The 22,913-nt window shown below is 43.6% G+C and overlaps 1 protein-coding gene across 3 annotated transcripts in view; it reads left to right on the top strand.

The window, feature by feature from the left end:
- The window catches only part of Dapk1 (death associated protein kinase 1), a 204,195-nt gene that overhangs the window by 89,381 nt on the left and 91,901 nt on the right, over nt 1-22,913 (top strand). For all 3 annotated transcript variants that reach the window (XM_042686658.1, XM_042686656.1, XM_042686657.1), the window contains exon 3: nt 22,212-22,433. In XM_042686658.1, the coding sequence (XP_042542592.1) occupies nt 22,212-22,433 (222 nt within the window). The remainder of the gene's footprint in view (nt 1-22,211; nt 22,434-22,913) is intronic.

Here is a 22,913-nt window from a genome sequence, read left to right as displayed (position 1 = left end):
AAATGGTCAGCTTCTAACCTACGTGACTGCACTGGCTTGGAAACGTGGAGAACCAGTGCCAAGCTGGAGGTGTCTGCTGCCAGCGAACAAACCAGCGATTCATCCTGTACCCTTTACCTGGAATAGATCATGTGCCCTGCCCTGAGGTCCTGTGCTGTTTTAAACATTTATTCCTTCTCATTTTCCTTAATTTGAGACTTGGGTTTAACTGAAACTTAACTTGAATATAGCCTCATATAAAGAGTTCATTACTTTAAAAACAAAATTAAACTAAAAAAAAAAAATTCCAGGCCTTCAAAGCTATAGTACTTAAAGTGATCACCTTTGTTTTCAACAAAGATTTATTTTATGCTCCTCTGGAATGTAGCCCCATACTAGGTATAGCCTTCTCTGGTTCCTTCCCTAATGAGCTGTAGTTACAAGTGAGTTCTGAAGTGGGTATCCATAAAAAAGGAGTTGCTAGAATCTTGGCGGCTTTTGTGATTGCACCAAATACTTTTAAACAATGTGAAGTGGAGGTGAAATGAGTTCAGAGGTTCGGTGTGCTCTCTAAAAGCCAGTGGATCATTAGAGTACCTGTGACTGTAATGCATAATTTGTTGAGTGACTGGGCAGGAAGGGCTGGCAAGTTTGAGACTGATCCTCTCTTCCATTGCTTCCCTATTTCTGTGATGCCTTTCTCCTGACTGTCCTCATGTTTTACCAACTGCCCCGGAATCTTTGTGTCATAAAGGACTCAGCTGCAATTGGATGCTCAAAATTGAAGCAGTTCTTGTAAGTGAAGCCCCTAAATCTTGTTATTTTTCCATCCAGAAACAATTGACTCTTGGGATATAGGAATTTGTTTTCTCCAGATTATTAATGGGTATATTTGTCCCCTATTAAAGTGGCATGCCCTTCATCTTTCTGTTATTTTATAGGAGGAAGGAAGGAAGGAGAGAAAGTTTGTTAAGAAGTTGTAATTCTCAGCTCAGAGAGGGAAGAACAACATTCTATTATTACAGGTTTCTTTTTGATTTGTGATATATTAAAGAATCCTTTTCTCTGTCCTATGCCTTATGCTGCTCATTGAATGAATGAATGAATGAAAATGAATGAATGAATAATGAATGAATGAATAATGAATGAATGCAATTAGCAGCCATCGGGAATTCAAGTAGCAATCGAGTTATTCCTCAGCATATTTAAACTTGCCATTAGCAAGCAACCTATGGGTAAATAAATATAGCACTTTTAGTGAGTCCCATGCCATAGGGCGATACACTTTCCTGACTTTGATAAGCAAGAAAGAATAATGGGATAGCAGTTCTGGGATTCTTAGAAGGGAAGACAAAAATGAATAAATGATGCATGACTTTTGTTAGCAGTGAGGGCTCATAGGCTGACTCCCTTCTCCTCTTCCTCACTCTCTGGTACCTTCTTGCTGAAAATGTAACAGTACCTCCTGATTCCTTGACCTCCTCTCAGCTATAGTCATCTCCACAGCAGTCTTCAGAAATATTCCCCACCACCCCCATCCCCAGATAGCCATTCCTCCTACCCACTGTCTCACGCAACCTTGAGTTGCTAGAATTGAGTTGCATGAGCCATTGGCTCCCAGCCTCTATTTGTTTTGAACACTGAGGTTGAATCCCTTATTGCAGCCTTACGTATTGTGCTACAGACAAACTTTGATGGTTGCATTTTTGGAGCCAAATTTGTTTACATGAACCAGAGGTGAAACTAACAGGAACTGGCCAGAGAAGGCTATACGGAGACTTGGCAAATGTATTTGAGTATGTACATGCTTTAAGTCATCCAGTTGACTTGTAGACTCATAACAATAGTGTTTATCCAAAAGAAAACCCATCTTAGTGTACATATGTGAAGAATTAAAGACAGACTCAGATGTTTTTCAGATAATCAACTAGAATACATAACTCAGATCTCCAACATTCTGTTGGCCAGTGTTTTACTTCTAATAGAACAGTTGAATCTTTCATCTTGCAGTGCTTAGTGTGCTAAATTAGCTATGGCTTACCTCCTAGGGACTCCACAATGATCCCTTCCGTTTCCTTTCTGTAAGTACTCAAGCTGTGTCCCAGTTTAGTATTCTTGCTATAAAATTAGCTCAAAGCTGTGCTGTACAATGACAGCTACACCAGTCATTTACCACTTGTTGCCATTAGTTTAAACATACAGACTGTGAACATGATGTGTGCGCCGGATTCCAGCAATCAAAAGAGGGCAACATAGCTCAGGATTCTCTGCAATTACTGACTACATAAGTCAATTTTAGTATTTTCATATATTGGAATAAATATATTATTAAAGCTAATTTTCCATTTATTAATGAGACTAATTATTTTTATTTTTTTTTATTACTTTTATTATGAATCAACCTAGTAGAGTCAGGTTGAAGTATGACATTTTATGTATTTATTTGCTTATTTTTGTGCTGGTACGGGGGCTTAAGCTCCTGTGTGAAATTTTATTCCATTTATATGCACATGTTTGAGGATAGAGTTTGGAGTGGGAAGGGTCAATTCCAGTCTTTGGTGTTTGCCAGAACCACTGGTACTAATTCTTATGAACCTGAACATGTCAGGTAGTGACGTGATATCTACCATATCGCTTTTCAATTAAAAAATTATGATTATTCTGTTGAGATGAGTTCTTGCTGTGTTGCTGAGGTTGGCCTTGATCTCCTGAGTTTAAATAGTTCCCTTCTGCCTCAGTCTCCGGAGTGCTGGAATTCCTAGCATGCATCGCCACACCTGAAAGATAAGCCAGCATTTTTCATTTTGATTCAAGTAACCTAAATATTGGTTAGTTTGTATACCTATCTCTTTATCATTTTCTGAGGACCCACTAACTAAAAATACCTAACTAACATTCTTTTAGTGATTGGGCCAGTCAATCACATATTCACACGAAAAGCTTAGCATTCGAAGGATTGAGGCTGAATAAATCAATTCAGCCAGCATTTCCTGAGATGAGGAAGAAATGTTAGATGACATTGTTTCTGTGTTTACATTTTTACATGCTCAGCAGGGCTAGGAGTTCTCTGTTCTCTCTCAAGTTTAGATTACTGTGAGACTTGCCTAAATTTTCTTGTGGGGTACTGATGGAAGCCTCCTCCATATTCCCTGGCTTTCATACAAGGCAATCAATAGGGCTTTTTTTTTTTTTTTCATTTACATTAATAATAATAGAAGAAGCTGGGTACCAGTGGCTCATACCTGTAATCCTCGCTACTCAGGAGGCCGAGATCTGAGGAATACAGTTCAATGACAGCCCAGACAGGAAAGTTTGTGAGACTCTTCCACAAAAATCCGTAAGTACAACTGTGGCTTAAGTGGTAGAGTACAATGGTAGAGGGAAAAATCTAATAAGAGTTCAAGCCCACCTGAGTTCAAGCTCCAATACTAGCATACACCTATACATACAAAATTAATAGAAGAAAATCCAAAAGAGATAATTCTCCATTTCGTTAGCTTTGAATTTGTTTTCTAACACAGAACCTTTCTCAACAGAATACTGTTTATATTTTCTTGTGCATGGTAAATACTGATCTTGAGGTTAGAATCATAAAGTCTGCATGAGAAATGAAGCTTCTTTGAACATTTGCAGAATCCAGTGAGAAATAGCTTTAATTGGAGTGTTTCCTTAGCAACTTGCCAAAGGCTGGAACCACTGTTTGTAATAAGGCTTAGACCAGAAGAACTTCAACATAGTATTGATCATGGGCTCAAGATGTGGAGATGGACCATTTTGTCCACATACTTGTCTTCCCTTCACACAAATATTTCCATATCACAGAAATTTTAGCAGATTCACACGAAAGAGTAAAAATCACCTCCCTAAGCTGAAGTATTTGAGCACCTGCAGCCTTGGTGGAGATCTATGGAGCAGCCCTTGTCCGCATGCATCTTTGGCAAAGAATGGAGGGCTATCCTATTTATTTCCTCTGTAGGTCTTTGTAGAGAAGGTTTTCAGCAACTCTATACAATAGTGAATATAATCATTTCATGGCTATAACCCCTACTGTTGAAAGAGCTTATGAATTGAACTGATTGAGTCTTCAACTATAGCACTTTAAGGAGGATATGATTATTATGTTGTTTGCCATTAATAAACTTGAATACAGAATGACAATATTCAAGATCACACAGGAGTGACAAAGAAAAAAAAATTGCCCCCTGGCTGGGAATGTGGCTTAGTGGTAGAGTGCTTTCCTCAGTATCACATAAACCCAAAAAACCAGAAGTGGCGCTGTGGCTCAAGTGGTAGAGTGCTAGGGGACAGTGCCCAGACCCTGAGTTCAAGCCTCAGGATTGGCCAAGAAAAAAAGTCCCTGCCAGGCTCTGAATTCATGTTGTCATATATAAAACTATAAAAAAAAGTGATTTTTTTAACCTGTGAAGTACTTATGGTAAATTTTAGTTTAGGAATAATTGAACTGGATGATTCTAAATCTTGTTGAAAATTTTGTGTGTGTGTGTGTGTGTGTGTGTGTGTGTCCATTCTCTATTAGAAACTAACTCAAATCTCCATTAATGATGTTTGAACATACAGTTTTATTTAGCAGCTGTGATCATCACTTAAACATTCCTAAATCTTAACATATTTGTGGCACAGCATTTAGTATTTCATCTTGTAACAATCACTTTTGTGTGTGTGTGTGCTAGTATTTGAACTCAAGGCCTGGGCATTGTTCCTTACACTTTTCACTCGAGGCTGTACCACTTGAGCCATAGCTCCACTTCTCGCTTTTTTTGCTGATTAATTGGAATCTCCTGGACTTTTTCGGTCCAGACTGGCTTTGAACCTTAATCCTCAGATCTCAGCCTCCTGACTAGCTAGGATAACAGGTGTCAGTCACTAGCTTTAGGCTTGTTTGTTTGTTAGTTGGTGCTGGGGATTGAACTAAGGGCCTTGTGCATACTACACAGATGTTCTCGCACTGAGCTGTTCTTGTTGTATTTTCCCAAATGACTATGCTAAGAATAGACAAGGATCCGTGTGTACACAAAGGAGAAATGGGAGCGTGCATCAGCTTCCAGCCATCTCCTGATTCAGCCCTCTTCTTCTGATTCTCAATTTCCTCTCATATTATGGATTCTCTATGCTACTTTGAAAAAAATCCAAAATACAAAGGCATAAAATATTTCCAAACAGAGACCAGAAAAGTTAATGGCATTATGGATTTAAGCTTGAAACTAAGATATATGAAAATGACACACTGTTGTAAGATTTCATCTGTACTTGATGACATGTATTCTTCCTATTAAGCTAAGAGCACACAGAGCTAGAGCCCCAGAGAGTGGTACATAGATGGATGTTGTCCACGGGGGTGGAGTAGAGCATCTTAGGTTTGGAAGGAATCATATACCATGTTCTAGCCTCCTAACTTGATGCTCAATGACCTTTGGTGATTGTACATACAAGGTCTAACTCCTTTATAACTTTCCATATGTTGACAATTCTTTCCCCAATGCATAACCCTTCACTGCCTTCTTGCCCTCTAAGGTTACGTTCAGAGTCTGGGGCCCAGTCTCAAGCACAGGGATAAACTCACCTACTCTTGCATCCTAGCGGTAATAGGGAGGGTCCACTGCAGCTTGTAGTGTTTGTTGGATTGTTTGTTTCAAATATTAACTTCTGTTATGTCAAGTCTTCCACCCTGTTCTTAGGAGGTTCATTTGTTTGGATCTAAAATGTGGGGGTTCTTAGTGAGCTTTTTATTTAGCTCATTGAGAGTACTTAAGAGTTCAGCTTGCCAGTACCTATGCCTCCCATTCCTTTCAGATCAGTTATCCAAAAGTTTGGTAAGCACACATCCATGTGATATACTGATTATCAGAAGAACTAGGTTCTACTGAAAAAAAATTATGTGTGCGTGTGTGTGTGTGCGTGTGTGTGTGTGTGTGTGTGTGTGTGTGTGTCTGTCTGTCTGTCTGTCTGTGATGTGACAACATGTTTGATACAACTTAAAAAGATAGAAAGTTCATTTGATCCCAGTTTCTGAGGTTTCCTGTCATGGCAGGGTGGGCATGGCAGAGTGGAGTGGCTTGGATCATATGGCCAGAAAGCAAGGGAAGAGTCCCCAAGCTAGCTGGCTGATTTCCTTCCTTTCCTCCTTTTATTTCATCTGGGCTGCCAGCCTAGACGTGGAGCTGCCATTCCCCTCCTAGTTAATCCTCTCTGGAAACACCTTGACAGACACACCCAGAGGTGTGCTTTACAGACTTACTAGTTAACAATACATAAGCCACCATACAGGCCTCACTGAAATCTAAACATTTCTTATCTGTACCAATTCCCATTTCTTCCTGTATTACTACCACTTGTGGGGGGCAGAAGAAAGCTCTAACTGTGCAATTGATCACCTGCTTCGTGTTCTTAATTGGTCAAAATTGATTTTTGAGCTGGGTGCTGGTGACTCATGACTGTAATCCTAGCTACTCAGGAGGTGAGATACAAGGATCCCAGTTTAAAGCTTGAGTACAAAAGCTTAGGGACAGAGCCTAGGCCTAGATAAACCCCAGGACTGGGGAAAAGGTTGATCTTTGTTGTTGACTGGGGCAAATAACAAACTAAAGGATCTTAAAGAAGCTCCATTTTGTTTCCTTCGGTCATTAGCACAACATAGATCCTTGTCCAGAATTCCAGCATGAGTGTCTCAGCCACCCAGAGATTTCACTCCCTTAGACCTAGACACGAGTTTCTTTTAAATGTCTGGTGAAGGGATTGATCTTTCGTGATCTGTTCTGTAACCTCAAGCTCAGTTCTATCTTCATACTGTTCACTCAACTCTTCTCAAAATGAAGGCTGTTAAAATCAACAAGCCAGTCATCTGAACTTCCTTGTACCAGTACTGGGGCTTGAACTGAGGGCCTCAAAACTCTCCCTTAGCTTTTCCATTCCAGGCTGATGCTCTACCACTTGGCCAATAACCTCATTTCTATGACTATGTGACTAATTGGAGATAAAAGTTTTGCAGACTTCCCTTCCCTTCCTGGGCTGGTTTCAAACCTCTATGCTCAGATTCCAGACTTCAGAGTACCTAGAATTGCAAGTGTGAGCTACTGACACCTGGCATCTTAATCTATTGTTCTTTCTTTGAACTGACGTTTTGTGTTTGTGTTACATTTTTCTTCCCCAACCCTCAGTTCTAAAGGCATGCTGAACAATTTATTATTTTGTTATATTCACAGAAGCTTCCATTCTGTCTTCTAGTTTCTTCTTTTTAGAACTCTGCCAGACAGAGTTTACAGATTGTACTGGCCTTTTTACAGGCCAATTACAAATTACTTAATGATTAAAAATCAACTTATTATAAAATTGTATATTTTGTTTTCCAATTAGGGAATATACTCAGTTACCAGAGTGATGACTTACAGCAACTTCTTATATAAACCTCAGGAGACCAGAATTCCCCTGAAGTGGCTCATGTATGGGCTGTAAGATACTTTTGCTTTTCAAATGACTGTGTCAGGCTAAACACACTGACTATACCTTTGCCACACTTCTAAGACAGGTGAGAAGCTCCCTCAGGGTCAGTTGTGCCTACCAAAAATCTGGAGCCTACTAAACATACAAGACAAGTAATATAACAGGGAATTCTTTAAGCTATTGATTTGACAGCTTGTGTGATGTTTTAAAATGTTGGAGCAATTGTTTTCCCGACCTTTTGATTTGTTAAAAAGTTTAAAAGACAACTAGATAGTCACTGTATAAATGTTGGAACCCATAATGTAGTTTTTTCAACTTGCATTGTTTCTAAAATGTTATTCAATATACTATGTTAGGCACTGGGGACCCAGTAATGATATTAATTTCTAACCATTTTTTACATAATACATTGAATATAATGACTACATTTGCTTCCCCTTTCTCCTTCCAGTTTTTGAAGAGCTTTTGTTAGCTATTTTTAGAAGCTGATACATTGGTAGTTCACCATGAAGGGGATTAAAATTCAAATTTGACATGGCAAATTTGCCGTGTATTATTCATATTAACTTGTTTGTGGTTCTAAATGTAGTAAGGAGTGATGTATCTCTGAGAAATGTGGAACCAATCGTGAAGCAGCTGGAAAAGTGGTTTTAATGATTGTGTAGTTCTTGCCTATGAGGTGAAAACCAAGTTCCAAATGGTTTATTGAGGTCCTACAGCTTCTTGGGCAGCCCTTCATGGGGTAAATTGGCTTTCAAAATCAAAACACCTGATGACACTGGAGTCCAATCACCATGACCAATGTGCCTGCCTTAAGGCACGTGTATAGAGTAGATTTAGAATGTCCTCCAAAGACCCATGTGTTGAAGGCTTGTGCCCAGTTACTCCTACTGACAGGTGGTCTCCTTTGACCTTGACCTTTTAAGAGGTGGGGCCTAGTAGAGGATGTTAAGTCCTCAGATAATGCTCTTGAAGGGCATACTTAGACCCCAGTTCCTTCTCTGCTCTCTTCTTCCTAACACCATCACTCGAGTAGCTTTGCTCCGGCATGACTTCCGCCACACCACAAACATCTGTAGATTGAAACCTCTGAAACCTAAACGTCTTTCTTCTTTACAAATTGTTCATCTCAGGTATTTTGTCACAGTGACAGAAAACTGACTAACGCAAGCATCTTGCATATGTTTATTTCAGTGTGCTTTGTGTCCATTCCTCTAAGGCTCTACCCACCATTTCCATTGGGCTTTATTCGGCTAGAAACGGTTGTGGATTCTTTAAACAGCACAGCCTGTGTGGCCCCACTGTTCCCATGTGATTTCAGATAAGCCTAGCTGCTTCATCCTAGAGACAAGTCTGCAAACCCAAAGCTCTGTGGAGTCCAAAGCTGTGTTGGGAGGGTATGGACTGGGGAGCTCCTGAGCACATACACTGCAGGTGAGTGAAAGGGACCCCAGCAGGGTTGGCCTTCAGCCTTTGAAGCCATTATGCCTCATTTGCCTACCAAGAAAGTAAGTTTCCATCCAACAAAGCTTCTGAACCCCCTAACGATGATTCCTCCAAGTCACCAGAAGTCAGGTTGTACTCTTGTCTTAGGAAGTGACATTCCAGGCAAAGGCCCACTGGGCTTGCAATATCTGTTTTGGGGCAGTATCATCTGCCAACTTCATACTCAGGGAATGTTTTTTTTTTAAATTATTGTTGTTTTGGGATTGGGTTTTATTCTGGTACTATGGCTTGAACCCTGGGCCTGGGCACGATCCCTTAGCTTTTTTACTAAAAACTAGTATTTTACCATTTCAGCCACACCTCTAATTCCACACCTCTAATTTTGTTGGTTAATTAGATTAAAATCACATGGACTTTACTGCCCACTAGCTTTTGAACCCCGATTCTCAGATCTCAGTCTCCTAAGATGACAGGTGAGAACTGCCAGTGCCCAGCTCAGAATAGGTTTTAATTTTCTTTAGTGTTTGACCTAAGACTTGTTTAGGACAGGCGTTCTTCCATGCTACCACTTCCCCAGGGAAGTTGCCTCTGTGCACTGTTGTCAGGCTGTAGAGTTTAGAGCCGCCTTCTGGCTCTTACGATGGGCCTCATGCACTGGGATTGCATCCCAGGGTGAGGTCAGCCCTCTGGCAGGCTTCCAGAGAGTTCTGGTCCCATGGAGGGAAAGCTCAGGCTTCCCGAGAGCTCTGGTTTCTCTTTAACTTATCATCTTTCACTTTTATCTGAGTGGTCTCACTTCAGGTAACTCCAGCAGCGAAGTCCCCTGCCAACCTTCCCTCATTTGGCCTCAGGTGACCCCCTCATTCTCCTATTGGTCTCCTCCTCACCCCAGACTTCCTCTGTGAGGTGAATCCCACATGATTCAGAGTCAAGATGACAGATCTATAGACAGCCTAGGAAGGACTTGGCCAAGAGCACTCTGAAACTGATTGTGGGGCCACAGCTTCTGCAGATCCAGAGAAGGGACACCCTGTCAAATTGTCACTACCCCTGGTCCCAGTTATCTCTAGAATGGGACAGATCCACACACAGCATCTCTGGTATGCATCAGCCTTGTAGCTGTATCAGAAGCTACCTTAATGCCAGGTGTATCTGAGTGTCTTCCAAATCACAGAAGCCAAAAACTCTTCACCAATGCACTTTTTAGGATACAGTGGCGCTAATTCTTCCAAGGACAATGTATGACAGGAAGTCTCAAACCTAATCTTAAGGCCACACCAGCACAGCTGGTTGCCAATAGTTCAAGCCTATAATCCTAGCTACTCAGGAAGCTGAGGTCAGAGGATCTCCATCCCAGGTCAATTCCCAGAGCAGGAAAAGTCTGGGATACTCTGAGCCTCTTATCTCCAATTAGCCATAAAAAGCCAGAAGTGGAGCTGTGGCTCCAGTGGTAGAGTGCCAGCCTTGAGTGAAAAAGTTCAGGGACAGTGCCAAGGACCTCAGTTCAAGCCCTAGTACCAGTGTGCATGTACAAACACACACACACACACACACACAGAGAAAGAGAGAGAAGAGACCATGGAAATTGTTTGAGGAAGTGGGGGAAAGGGTAAAGGAAAATGATGGAAGGGGTGAGATTGATAGGAAAATATTGTGTAGATGGGTGTAAAAGTCACAGTGAAACCCTCCCCGTTTGTAACTGAAGTATGTTATATACAAAAAGAACATTTGTATTTCACCCAGCAGACCAGGATTCAGTGTTCTCTGTCCCCATCTACTCCTTACCTATACTTCATTCCCAGCCATCACCCAAAATACTTAATCCACTGACTATCTGAAAGAAAAAAAAACCAAAAAACAAGATCCCTGCAGTGTCAAGTGGTAATAAGTAATGAGCTGCTTCAGGATGGAGACCGTCATGGCTTTGCTAGGTTGGGATGTATCCCAGCAGCCAGAAGGAGGTGCAAGGATCACCATGCCTGCCTAAGTATGCCAGGGCACCTCGACTTCCAGCTGGGTGTGTATTCACCAGGCCAGTAGAAGAGCTCAGCCTTTGGCATGGTGCCTTAGAGATCATTGGATGCAGCTCTGTTGAACTTTGAAAAGACATAGCAAATGTGGAGTCCAGCCCCAGCTCTTTGTTCTGTCCAGTTAACTGGAAAAGAAGGGCAAAGCTCATCTTCCCAAGAGAGCACTGGACTTCAGAAGGCTCCACAGCCAAAAGAATGGTGAAAAGAATATGTTAGTAATTTTTTTTTGGGCGGGGGGGTGTAAATCCTGGGGTTTGAATTTAGGGCCTGGGCACTGTCCCTGAGAATTTTTGTTCAAAGCTAGTGCTCTACCACGTTGAGCCACAGCACCACTTCTGGTTTTGTGGTGGTAAATTGGAGATAAAAGTCTCACAGGCTTTGCTGTCCTGGCTGGCTTTGAACTGCAATCTTCAGGTCTCAGCCTCCTGAGGAGCTGGGATTACAGGCACAAATAAGTAAATTTCAAAGACAGAATATGTGGTTTAAGAATAACACCTGATAGTGGGAAATGCTGAATGTGTGGAATGGGCCAGGTGGCCGAGTCCTGTATACTTGTATGCCCACCATGAGTCTGTAATTTTCCCCTAAAACTTGTTGAGCCATCTTTTTCAAAGGTCCTACTTGAGAACTGGGCTTCCAGATGAATCTGGAAATTTTTTGTGTCACTGGGTCTTGAATTTAGGACTATGTGTTTGCTTGACTTGCTTCCTGAGCTGGCAATCTACTACATGAGCCATCCCTCCAGTCTAACCTTTTGCTGGTTATTTTGGAGAAGCAGTCTTGCATCTTGCAGACTTTTCTGTCTAGGCTAGCTTTGAACTTTGATCTTCTGAATCTCAGCGTCCTGAGTAGCTAAGACTATAGGCATGAACTACCAGGTGCCCCGTGAGAATCTGGAACCTTAAAGGTGCAGACAAGTGGAGAGAAACTGGAGAGGATGCTCTCCCTGTCTTCATTTTTTTCCCTTGGTTTCACATCCTCAACTACTCTGATTTGCTGATTCCTTAGTTACACTGAGATGTTTAAGTCACCTGCCACTGTGTGTTTATTTCTTTGACCTCACCCTGCCACTGGCCCTGGGCTGTTGGTTCTGCTGCCTTCTCCACAGTCTTCTGTGAGACCTTTTTCTCCAGTGGATGCTGTCTGGGAGACTGGAAGGCAGCCATCTCTTTCCTGCCTTCCTCATCTGTTGTGTTGTGTGCTCTCAGTCCGCTTCTCTTCTGCATCTTGCTCCTGACCTTGGTGTTGTTGTGGTTTCCCCAGCAACAGGATGATGTGAATCCACTCGAGAAAATGCTGCTCCCTGTTTGTGCTGTGGCAACCCTAGCAGCTTGCCTGTGGGTGAGGGACCCTCGTTCTCCACGTCATAGGCCTTTTACAGAGCTCTTGTGGCAGTTCAAAACATTTTAAAGATTTGAATTGATTTTTTATTGTGTATGTGCCAGTACTGGGGCTTGAACTCAAGGCCTGGGCATGCTGTCCCTTAGCTTTTTTTTGGCTCAAGACTGACTATCTACCACTTGAGCCACAGCTCTACTTCTGGCTTTTTGGTGGTTAATTGGAGATCAGGAGTCTCATGAATTTTCCTGGGTGGTTACCTTTGAGCTATAATCCTCAGATCTCAGTCTTTTATGTAGTAGGCATAAGCTACCTGTCCCTGGATGTATTGATTTTTATAATAAGGATTACAAATAAATTACCCACTTTACCTTTTCTTACTCAGAAGGGGCTGTATTTGTGTGTCTGGCCTGACACCTCACTGCCATTGGTCTTTCTAGAATATGAACCAGGCTCTGTGGTGTCTCCCTGATTCTGCTTACTACGTTCCTTCTCTTGGAAATTCTTGTCTCTATGTAGACACTGTATTAGTTTTTTTTTTTACTGTTACTGTAATGAAATACCTGAGGATGCAAAGAGGTACACTTGCTCACCCTTTTGGAGGCCGAGAGAACAATCAGCTCTGGCTTATGGAGCATGCTTATGGCCAAGCCCATGCAAGAAGGAATCAGCATACGGTGAGACCCTGTGGAGGCCAGAGCAGCCTGTGAGTGATTGCGCTTGCTTTTTATAACAACTCTCTTTAAGAACCCTGAGAGAGGGGCTGGGAAGGTGGCTCAGTGGTAGAGCGCTTGCCTTGCACGCATGAGGCCCTAGGTTCGATTCCTCAGCACCACATAAGCAAAAAGAAAAAAAAAAGCCGGAAGTGGCGCTGTGGCTCAAGTGGTAGAGTGCTAGCCTTGAGCTGAAGAGCTGAGGGACAGCGCCCAGGCCCAGAGTTCAGGCCCCACGACCGGACCCAAAAAAAAAAAGAAAAAGAACCCTGAGAGAAGGCTCTACCATCACACCTTCCAAGAGCAGCACCCCCAGCAAACCCCAGTGACTTCCCCCTGGACTCCATGTCTTCAATATCCGACCAAGTACCAAGCTGCTACCATATGAACCCTTGGGGCACACATCTCATCCAGCCCACAGCACATCCATCTGCACTTCTTTTTAAAAAAGTATCTTAAAAGTAGTTGTAGAAAGGAGTTTTAAATTCAGTGTGTCAGTTTGTGAGTACAGTGCGTCTTGCTGTGTCTGTCACCCCTTCCATATTCTCTTTCATCTCTCCCAACCCTGTCTCCTCAAATTAACTGGTTCCATTTTTTTAACATAAGTACATTGAATATTTTTTAACTTAACTTTTAGTGGTTATCATAAAAGTGATGTATAAAGGAGTTACAGTTACGTAAATCGGGTAATGAGTACATTTCTTTTTGGACAGTGTCACTCCCTCCCTCATTTATATTCAATACCCTTCCCCCTTCTTCACCAATTTTCTCTCCTCTGAATTCTCTCTCCCCTCTGCTCAACAGAACATGCTTTCAGTTTGCTGGTATAGGAGTTACAGCATTGGAATCCTCCCCTGTGTATAGCATGCTTTGGTCAATTTGCATACTTCTGGATATGACCACACACACACACACACACACACACACACACACACATTCATGAATGCTTATAACTTAGATCTAATCATATGCATCACTTACCTTATATTCAGTCCAGGTCCCAGCCTGTACCAGCTGAGCAGGGTCTCCTGACACAGTCTGCCCTCTTCCCTATAGCACAGTGTCTTTCTGTTGCCCTTCCCATGTGCAGTGTTGTGGTTCTTTCTGCTAGCCTACAGAGCCTCAAGGTTTTTCCCCCCACCTCTGGTGTAAATGTGAATTATTATCATATATTAACTCATCCTTGAGAAAGCATTCCCTCCCTGCCCCCAAGACTTTGCATGTTGGTACTCTGGCAGGACTCAACCCCTAGCGTTATCTTCAACAAAAACAGATCAACTACACTGGCAAAACTGTTGTTCAGGGATTTGAAGTAGGATCCCCAAAGTGAAAAATTATCTTGTGTTCTTTAGAACACATTATTACAGGAGGGAAGAAATGGAACTTACTGTGCATTAGATTTAAACTAGATCTGCCTTTAGCATCAAGCTAGACAACTCTTGTTAATAATAGTTATCACAAATAGTTGTTAACTGTCATGCAGTGGGCAGATATATCTTTAACATTGGAGGTGAAAAACATGATAGGTTGAGTAGCATTTTTAAAAATCTGCAGCCACCAGCCCAAATGGGAGCTTGGCTGTCATGTAATTGCTAGGAATGACAGTGTTAGATCCTAACATTGACTAACCCATGAGGCAGAAGTTACTTGTTATGTCTGGTCACATTGTGCCTTTTCTACTCTTTATTTCCCTTATGGTACTGGGGTTAGAACTAAGGGTCTTGCATGCTTGGTATGTATGCTACCCAGGAGCCACTCCCCGGCCCTTGTGATTTTCTTCTCTCTGGATTTCTTCATTCTTGCGTTATCAGGGCTTGAATTTAGGGACTTGTGCTTGCTTAGCTTGCTGGCTTATGGCTGCCTGGCATTTTAATTGGAGATAGTCACATGAACCTCTCTGCCTGGGATAGCTTTAAACAATGATTCTCCAATCTCAGCTTCCTGAGTAGTTAGGTAGTTAGTACTTAGTACTTAGATGTGAGCCACTGGCTCCTGGCTGTGTCAAGTGTATTTGAGTCAATTTCTTTTCCTTTTCTTTCTTTTCAGTTGGTTGTGGGTTTTGAACTTGGGGCCTGGGCACTGTCCCTAAGCTTTTTTGCTCTAGGCTAGCACCCTACTACTTTGAGGCACAGCTCCACTTCTAGTTTTCTGGTGGATAATGGAAATAAAAACCTTGTAGACTTCCCTGCCCGGGTTGGGAGGAAATCATGATCCTCAGATCTCAGCTTCCTGAGTAGCTAGGATTACAGCTGTGAGCCACCAGCATCTAGCTCAATTTCTTTTTATATACCACTTTTTGAAGCAAAAGTATGTCTCATTATCTTTGTGTCTTTCCACTAATCGTGTTTGTTACTTAATTGAAAATTCCTTGTGTCAAAATGAGTTTGGCTTCCTGTATACAATGCAACAAACAGTGCTATCAGTAACCAGTGGATAGAGAATTTGGTTGCATTAAAGACTGTGGGTAGCTGAGCAGCTCACATCTCTTATCCTAGCTACTTAGGAAGCTGAGATCTGAGGATCATGAATCAAAGCCAGCATGAGTGGTAACAGCTGTGAAACTCTTATCTCGAATTAATCATTAAAAAGCTGGAGCTGGAAGTAGAGGTGTGGCTCACGTGGTAGAGTGCCAGCCTTGAGGAAAAAAGCTAAGGGGCAGTGCCCAGGCCATGAACTCAAGCCCCAGTACTGGCATATACATGTACAAAAAAAATCAGTGGGAGTTACATTCTGTAAATTGCTAGAATGATTGCTCCTAGTAGAAATACAGGATTAGTTCCCAGTGAGCAGTTCACAGTATTTCTGCCAGTCTGTTGCATAACCTATTTAAGCTGTGTTATTCTGCTTCAGCCACATTGAATTCATGGCCTACAGCACCACACTCAAGCCCAGTTGTCTTCTCTGTGATGCCCACCACAACATTGTTTGGCTCAGAAACAGCAGAGAGCATTTTAGCACTATGCTTGGGGCTATCAAACTGGACTCACCCACAAGAATTCAAAAATATGGTGGGAGGGGTAGGTGGTGCCAAGTAGACAAGTACACTATACTAGTACCACTGGTTTACCAGGTGGGAGCTGCACTCTTAAGGCACAGCATCCCCTAGTGTTTTTCCCTTAGGAGCATACTCTTCAGCAGCTCTGGATGACCAAAACAGTGCCTTGACTTGGAGGCTAGAGAGAAATTTGAGCAAGGAGGTAACTTCACCAGCGTGGTGTTTGCAAGTGATGACGGTGAATGATGCTGTCAGCAGGTTAATGGGAGTACACAGGGAACTCATTCATGCCTGCCTGCCTGCCTGCCTGCCTTCCTTCCTTCCTTCCTTCCTTCCTGCCTTCCTTCCTTCCTTCCTTCCTTCCTTCCTTCCTTCCTTCCTTCCTTCCCCCGCTTTTTTTTTTTGCCAGTCCTGGGGCTTGAACTCAGGGCCTGGGCACTGTCCTTAAGCTTCTCTTGCTCAAGGCTAGCACTCTACCTCTTGACCCACAGTGCCACTTCTGGCTTTTTCTGTTTATGTGGCACTGAAGAATCAAACCCTTCATGCATGCTGGGCAAGCACTATACCCCTAAGCCACATTCCCAGCCACCCTTCCTTCTTTTCTCCCTCCCTTCCTCCCTCTTTGTTCCTCTCCCTCCCTCCCTCCTTCCTTCCCTACCTTTGTGCTGGTTCTGGAACATGACCTCAAGGTCTGGGCACTCTTTTGTTCAAGGCTAGCACTCTACCACTTGAGCCACATCACCACTTCTGGCCTTTTCTATTTATGTGGTACTGAGGAATCAAACCCAGGGCTTCACGTGCAAGGCAAGCACTCTACCACTAAGCCACATTCCCACCCCCTCACAAACTTGTCTGACTGGGCTGGTTTTGAACTGTGATCCTCAGATCTCGGCCTCCTGAGTAGCTAGGATTACAGGTATGAGCCACCAACACCAGGGCACAGGGAGTTTCTGTTGGTTCATAAAGAAGCTACATTCCCATTCATTGAAGAGCTCTAGCTGTGTGTTGTTAAATACCCAGAGAGCCCTGAGTAGGTGGGTGCTGATCCATCACTGGTCTCAGGGCATTGGTAGAAAGGCAACAGGGCAGAAGAGACCAGCTTAGGGTAGGCTGTGATGACAGCCTGGCTTCTTTCTGTGGTTTGAGCTCATCCTCTAAATTGGATTTGGGAGCAGATAAGCTAGAAGCAAGCATCTGTGCCCCCCACCAAAAGTTTTATTTTCTTTCCCCAATTGCTTCTAGGATGGAAGAGGTTTGTGGAGGAGGAACTGTCCCCCAAAGTGGTCTGAATCCAGGGCTGAGAGTGAGCACTAGGGAACCCACAGGTGGAGGACCTGCTCTGGAGGAAAGAAACAGAGCAGCAGTAAACCAACAGCCCATCTTCAATGAAGACTCACAGATGGAGTCCAGGAATATTTTCCTTGGGGTTCCCAAGATAGCTGTTGGCTGGATGCCTGGGAAGATGCCTAGGGCATTGAGCTTAATCAAGTGTATCCCAAGCTGCCTGTTCTGTGGCTGGGCTTGGGGCCCAAGTTCTATGGCCAGGGGACCTGTGGTTTGCACTTGTGAGCCACAGCACACCCTAGGTGGGGACAGTGAGGGAGGGGGATTGGGAGAGGTTGGTATGAGGGGAGAAATCAGAAGCCACAATTAGCAACATCTTCATACACAATTAGTATAACACAGCCTTGTGATGCACCGCTCTCTCTCCCTCTCTCTCTGTCTGTCTGTCTCTCTCTTTCTCTTTCTCTTCCCCTTCTTCCTACTTGCATCCTCTCACTCCTTGGTGGGGGAAGTGGTATTTTCAGAACAAAGTTGAATTATGTTGTAACAGTATGCTCAACAGTTATTGAAGACTTAATTTTAGTCAGGCACTTTATTTTTTTTATTTTTTTGGGTCCGGTCGTGGGGCCTGAACTCTGGGCCTGGGCACTGTCCCTCAGCTCTTCAGCTCAAGGCTAGTGCTCTACACTTGAGCCACAGCGCCACTTCCGGCTTTTTTTTTCTTTTTGTTTATGTGGTGCTGAGGAATCAAACCCAGGGCCTCATGCATGCCAGGCATGCGCTGTACCACTGAGCCACCTTTCTAGCCCTGTCAGGCACTTTATGTAGATTATTAATGCTCATTTAATCAGCTTACCGTCTTGTTATAGTTTGGAGTTTGAGGGTTGTCCAAAGGCCCATGTGTTAAAGGCTTAGTCCCCTGGGTGGTGCTCTTGGGAGGTGGTGGAACCTTTAAAAGGTAGTGGGAGGTCTTTATGTCATTGAGGGTGTGTCCTTAAACTGCTTGGTTTCCTGCTCAGGAAGTGAGTGGTTTTTGCCCTGTCACAAGCTCCCTCCATGATGTGCCCCATCACAGGCCCAAAGCCAAAGGGATTGAAAGCTGACTAACATACACATACCTTTGTACTTCAACAGACTTTCAAGGTAGACGCTGTCATTATGCTCGCAGGTGAAGTTGTAAGTAGGCCTGTGGTTAGTTTGTAGGTGGTCTGTGCGTGTAACTGCCACACATTGCCGTTGAATGGTAACTCGGAACAGCTCTGATTCTGAGTGTCATAGCCTCAGAATCAGAAGTAACACGTGAGCACTGTGCATGGCCGCAATAACCCTGCACCTAGCACCTGAGACTCAAAATGAGCTTTGAACCTTTACAGAATTTACATTCAGAAGTATTGGAAGGGGGCAAAAAAAAAAAAAAACAACAAAAACAAACCAGGCAGAAAACAAGAAGTATCACAGGAAAGGTGTGGGGTGCTCTGTGGATGGGGATGCAGGAGACTGGAAGATGGAGGGGTGGTGGTGAGATAGATCTAAAGAATGAGTTCCAGAGTACTGCTTGACCATCTGCCATCAGGCTTCACGAAAGCTTGAGCATTACCCATGGATGGGGCTTTACTCACCACCCAGCACCGCCATGGTGGAGACCCCAATGTGTGAAACGGGTCCATTATCAGTTCAGAAAATGAGTTTTGGATGCTTGCTGTAGACAGACAGCTTAGTTCTGCTGTTCAGCACATATCTTTACCCTGGCTAAGCTGCCCAGACATTGTTACGCTCCTTTTTAAAGGGAAACACTTAGTTGAACATTTGAAGGTGAAAACCCACTCAGAAGGTGTTTAAATCTAGACTTGTATTATGTTCTTTCTGACTTTCCTGCAGGAAGATTTTTTTGGGGGGGGAGTGGAGGGCACAGGGAGGTGCCTTGAGTTCAGGCCCTGGGCTCTGGTTTTAGATTAGTTTTTTTTCTCCTCAAGGTTGGCACTCTACCACTTGAGCCACAGCTCCACCTCTGGCTTTTTAGTAGTTAATTAGAGATAAGAGTCTTACAGACTTTCCTCCCTAGCTGGCTTCAAACCCCAGTCTTCAGATCTCAGCCTCCTGAGTATCTAAGATTTCAGGTGTCAGCCACCAGTACTTGGCATTTTGTTTTTCCTCTCTTCGGGTTTTATATTTTAAAGCCCATGATTCACTTCCCCCAATGTTTGCCTTGAGTCTGAACCCCTGAAACAACTTGTCCTTACCGTGTGTGAGCCAGCATCAGGCTTGGCCTCTGAGTGTTCCTGGCTGCTCCATCTTGGGTCCCTTTGAATATATTCAGTGGGGACAATTCCACCTCCACTGGGGGATGGGCTGGGAGCACTTCCCAAGATAGAAGCTAACTGTATTCTGTATTCAGGTCATTTCCCTATTTCTCGGCCACCTCCCCAATCCCAGAGAAGTGGGTTTCAGACCAACAGAGCAATTAGGAACTGGCGCAGTAAAGTTTCCGCACAAATCAATCTCATCGCTCTGGCTCTTTGAGGTAGCGAGTTCACTGGCAGCAGTGCTGGCCTTCTAGAGTAAGTTCCTCTTCCCCTTCTTTGCTAGCTGCTGCAGGAGGAAGAGAGTAGTCATAACGTGTCATGCAAAAAGTTTACTACAGAAATAATCCTTCGCTCTGTGTGTCTTCATCACTGGCTGCTGCTACCTAAAGTAAATGAGTAATGTTTTAAAAATGTCCTTTTATTTTTGTGTGCCCTTAATTGGAGCTTGAACTCAGGACCTGGGCACTGTCCCTTAGCTTGCTTTTTCTTTTAAGGCTATCACTCTACTACTTGAACTACCCCCCTCTACTCCCAGCATTTTGCTAGTTAATTAGAGATAAAAGTCTCATGGAGTTTTTCTTCGGATTGGCTTTCACCTTTGATCATCAGAGTTTGGCTTCTCAAGTAGCTAGGATTTCAGGTGTGAGTCACAGACATATTTTTTATAATGTCTTTTTTTTTTTGAGATGGGGGTTCAGTCCTGGTACTTGAACTCACAGAGCCTGAGCACTGTCTCTGAGCTTTTTCTTTTTTCTTTTTTCTTTTTTTTTGTTTTTTTTTGGGTCCGGTCGTGGGGCCTGAACTCTGGGCCTGGGCACTGTCCCTCAGCTCTTCAGCTCAAGACTAGCGCTCTACCACTTGAGCCACAGCGCCACTTCCGGCTTTTTTCTTTTTGCTTATGTGGTGCTGAGGAATCGAACCCAGGGCCTCTGGCATGCAAGGCAAGCGCTCTACCACTGAGCCACCTTCCCAGCCCTCTTTTTTTCTTTTCTTTTCTTTTTTCTTTTTTTTTTGCCCAAGGATAGTGCTGTACTACTTTGAGCCACAGTGCCACTTCCTGATGGCTTTTTGGAGAGAAGAATCTGTCACAGACTTTCCTGCCTAGACTGGCTTTGAACTGTGATCCGCAGAACTCAGCCTCCTGAATAGCTAGGATTACAGACGTGAGCTATGGGCACCTGGCAGTGTCTGTTTTTTTTAAACATCAAAATACTAGTCTCTGTTTGATTTCTTTTGCCTTCTCCCCCATCTTTTCTAGTCTTCAAAAGCCAGTTAAAAATTACTGTTAGGGGCTGGGAAGATGGCTCAGTGGTAGAGTGCTTGCCTTGCATGCATGAGGCCCTGGGTTTGATTCCTCAGCACCATATAAGCAGAAAAGGCCAGAAGTGGTGCTGTGGCTCAAGTGGTAGAGTGCTCTCCTTGAGCTGAAGAGCTGAGGGACAGTGCCCAGGCCCAGAGTTCAGGCCCTACAACCGACAAAAAATTACTATGATAATCCTTTACAAAGTGTCTTTCTAGCAGGTTCCAGGAAAAGGACAGATCCCATGATGGGTGCAGAGTAAATGGTAGGTGCTAGAGGAGAAATGAGATGCCAAGCTTGACCCAGGAAGGTCTTTTCTTATGTTTTACTGACTTCCAGGAGTACTCATATGCTTTTTGCCTACACTCTATTACTTCATGTTAAGTTCTGCTATTCTACTCTGTTATATATAGGAAGGAGGGTATGGTTATAGGTTCTTGACATTTATTGGCTATTATTTCCAGCAAGAAATGGTAAGCCCATATCAAACTAGCTTCAGGAGCAAAAGAGTATATTGTTGAAAAGTCCAAAAGCTGATGGCTTCAGGTGAGGCTTCATCCAACCACACCATTAGGTTACCACCATTTGATTTCTTTCTTTTTAGTGGTCTAGCTTCTCCAGTGCTTATTCACACCCTAAGTGTCTCCCTTCACAATCTCTGGATGGCTGACAGCAGCTTTTGGTGATGTATATGGTTGTGTTCACAAGCAGAAGGAAAAGAATCTCAGAAAGTCTTTTTCTCCCTGTTCTCTGAAAGGTTTTGCTAGGTCATGTGGTTGTCATTGAAGCCAGCGGAATAGTGCGCACTAATTGGCATAGTCTTGGTCACATGATCCATGTCTGTAAACGGGGGTGGAGTCAAGAATATGGTTGGGATGGGAAGAAGGGCTGAGTGGGTAGTTTGGAGAGACAGCCAGTAAGTATCTAGTTCATACATCTCTGAACAAAGTAGTATACCTCATTTTTTTCTGGGCATCTCAATTGAGCCACATTAGTGCTAGAAATATCTCTCTGAAGACAGGGCCTTATGTATTTCATGCCAATTACCCAGCTCTATGGCTAGGCAAAGAGAGTAAGAGCTCGTCAGAACTGAGGTCGGATCAGAGTTTTTTTCCTGCTGTCCCATGATCTGAAATTGGGCGGAAATGTAGACATTACTCTCCATTCAGTTAAATACCCATTTAGGGAAAAAATGGTATCCCATACAGCAATGCGTATAAAGAACTAAGCTTAAGAAACACCCCTACTCAGTTTGTTAATTTTCTGCCATTTGGTCATTCCTAGTCCCAATTCAGTTGTCCCCCCAACGTGACACCCCGGATCAAGCTCCATTTCTGAGTGACAGCACTTCATATTACCTTTCAGCGGGCAGTTTGCCGTGGTGAAGAAATGCCGGGAGAAGAGCACAGGGCTGCAGTATGCTGCCAAGTTCATCAAGAAGCGGAGGACCAAGTCCAGCCGGCGCGGTGTGAGCCGTGAGGACATCGAGCGCGAGGTCAGCATTCTGAAGGAGGTGCAGCACCCCAATGTCATCACCCTGCACGAGGTCTACGAGAGCAAGACGGACGTCATTCTCATCCTGGAGCTGTGAGTGAGGCTGGGGAGGGCACCCCACACTTGGGAGTGGGGGATGCCTGGTTGCCACTGCGTCCTGGGTGGGGGGCTATACCTGAGAACAGCTCATCGGGCCCAGATGTAGCTGAGTTATCTGGAGAAATTCTAAGGAGCGGCTGTGTGACTGTGGCTCCCATGATTTGCAACAGGTTCCCTCAAAATGATGGCGTCTTTGAGGTTCAACTTTGTTTTCTACAAGCTGTGTTCTGAGTTTGCATCAAGCTTGAAATATGTAGGTCCTTCTCTCTTGTGATTGTTACCTTCTTCACTTTTCTTTCTCTTCTACATTTCTGTGTGTGTGTGTGTGCGCGCGCTCGTGCGCATGGGTGCTAGGACCAGGACTTGAACTCAGGGCTAGGGTGCTATTTTTGCTCAAAGCTCCACCACTTGAGTCACACCTTTACTTACAACTTTTTGGTGGTTAATTGGACATAAGAGTCTCATAGGCTTTTC

The sequence above is a fragment of the Dipodomys spectabilis genome, unplaced genomic scaffold (genome assembly GCF_019054845.1).
Source record: "Dipodomys spectabilis isolate Male_0828 unplaced genomic scaffold, ASM1905484v1 ptg000098l, whole genome shotgun sequence".
Taxonomy (NCBI): Eukaryota; Metazoa; Chordata; class Mammalia; order Rodentia; family Heteromyidae; genus Dipodomys; species Dipodomys spectabilis.
The sequence above is the reverse complement of the archived record's forward strand: the minus strand, read 5'-3'. Positions and strand labels throughout refer to the sequence as shown.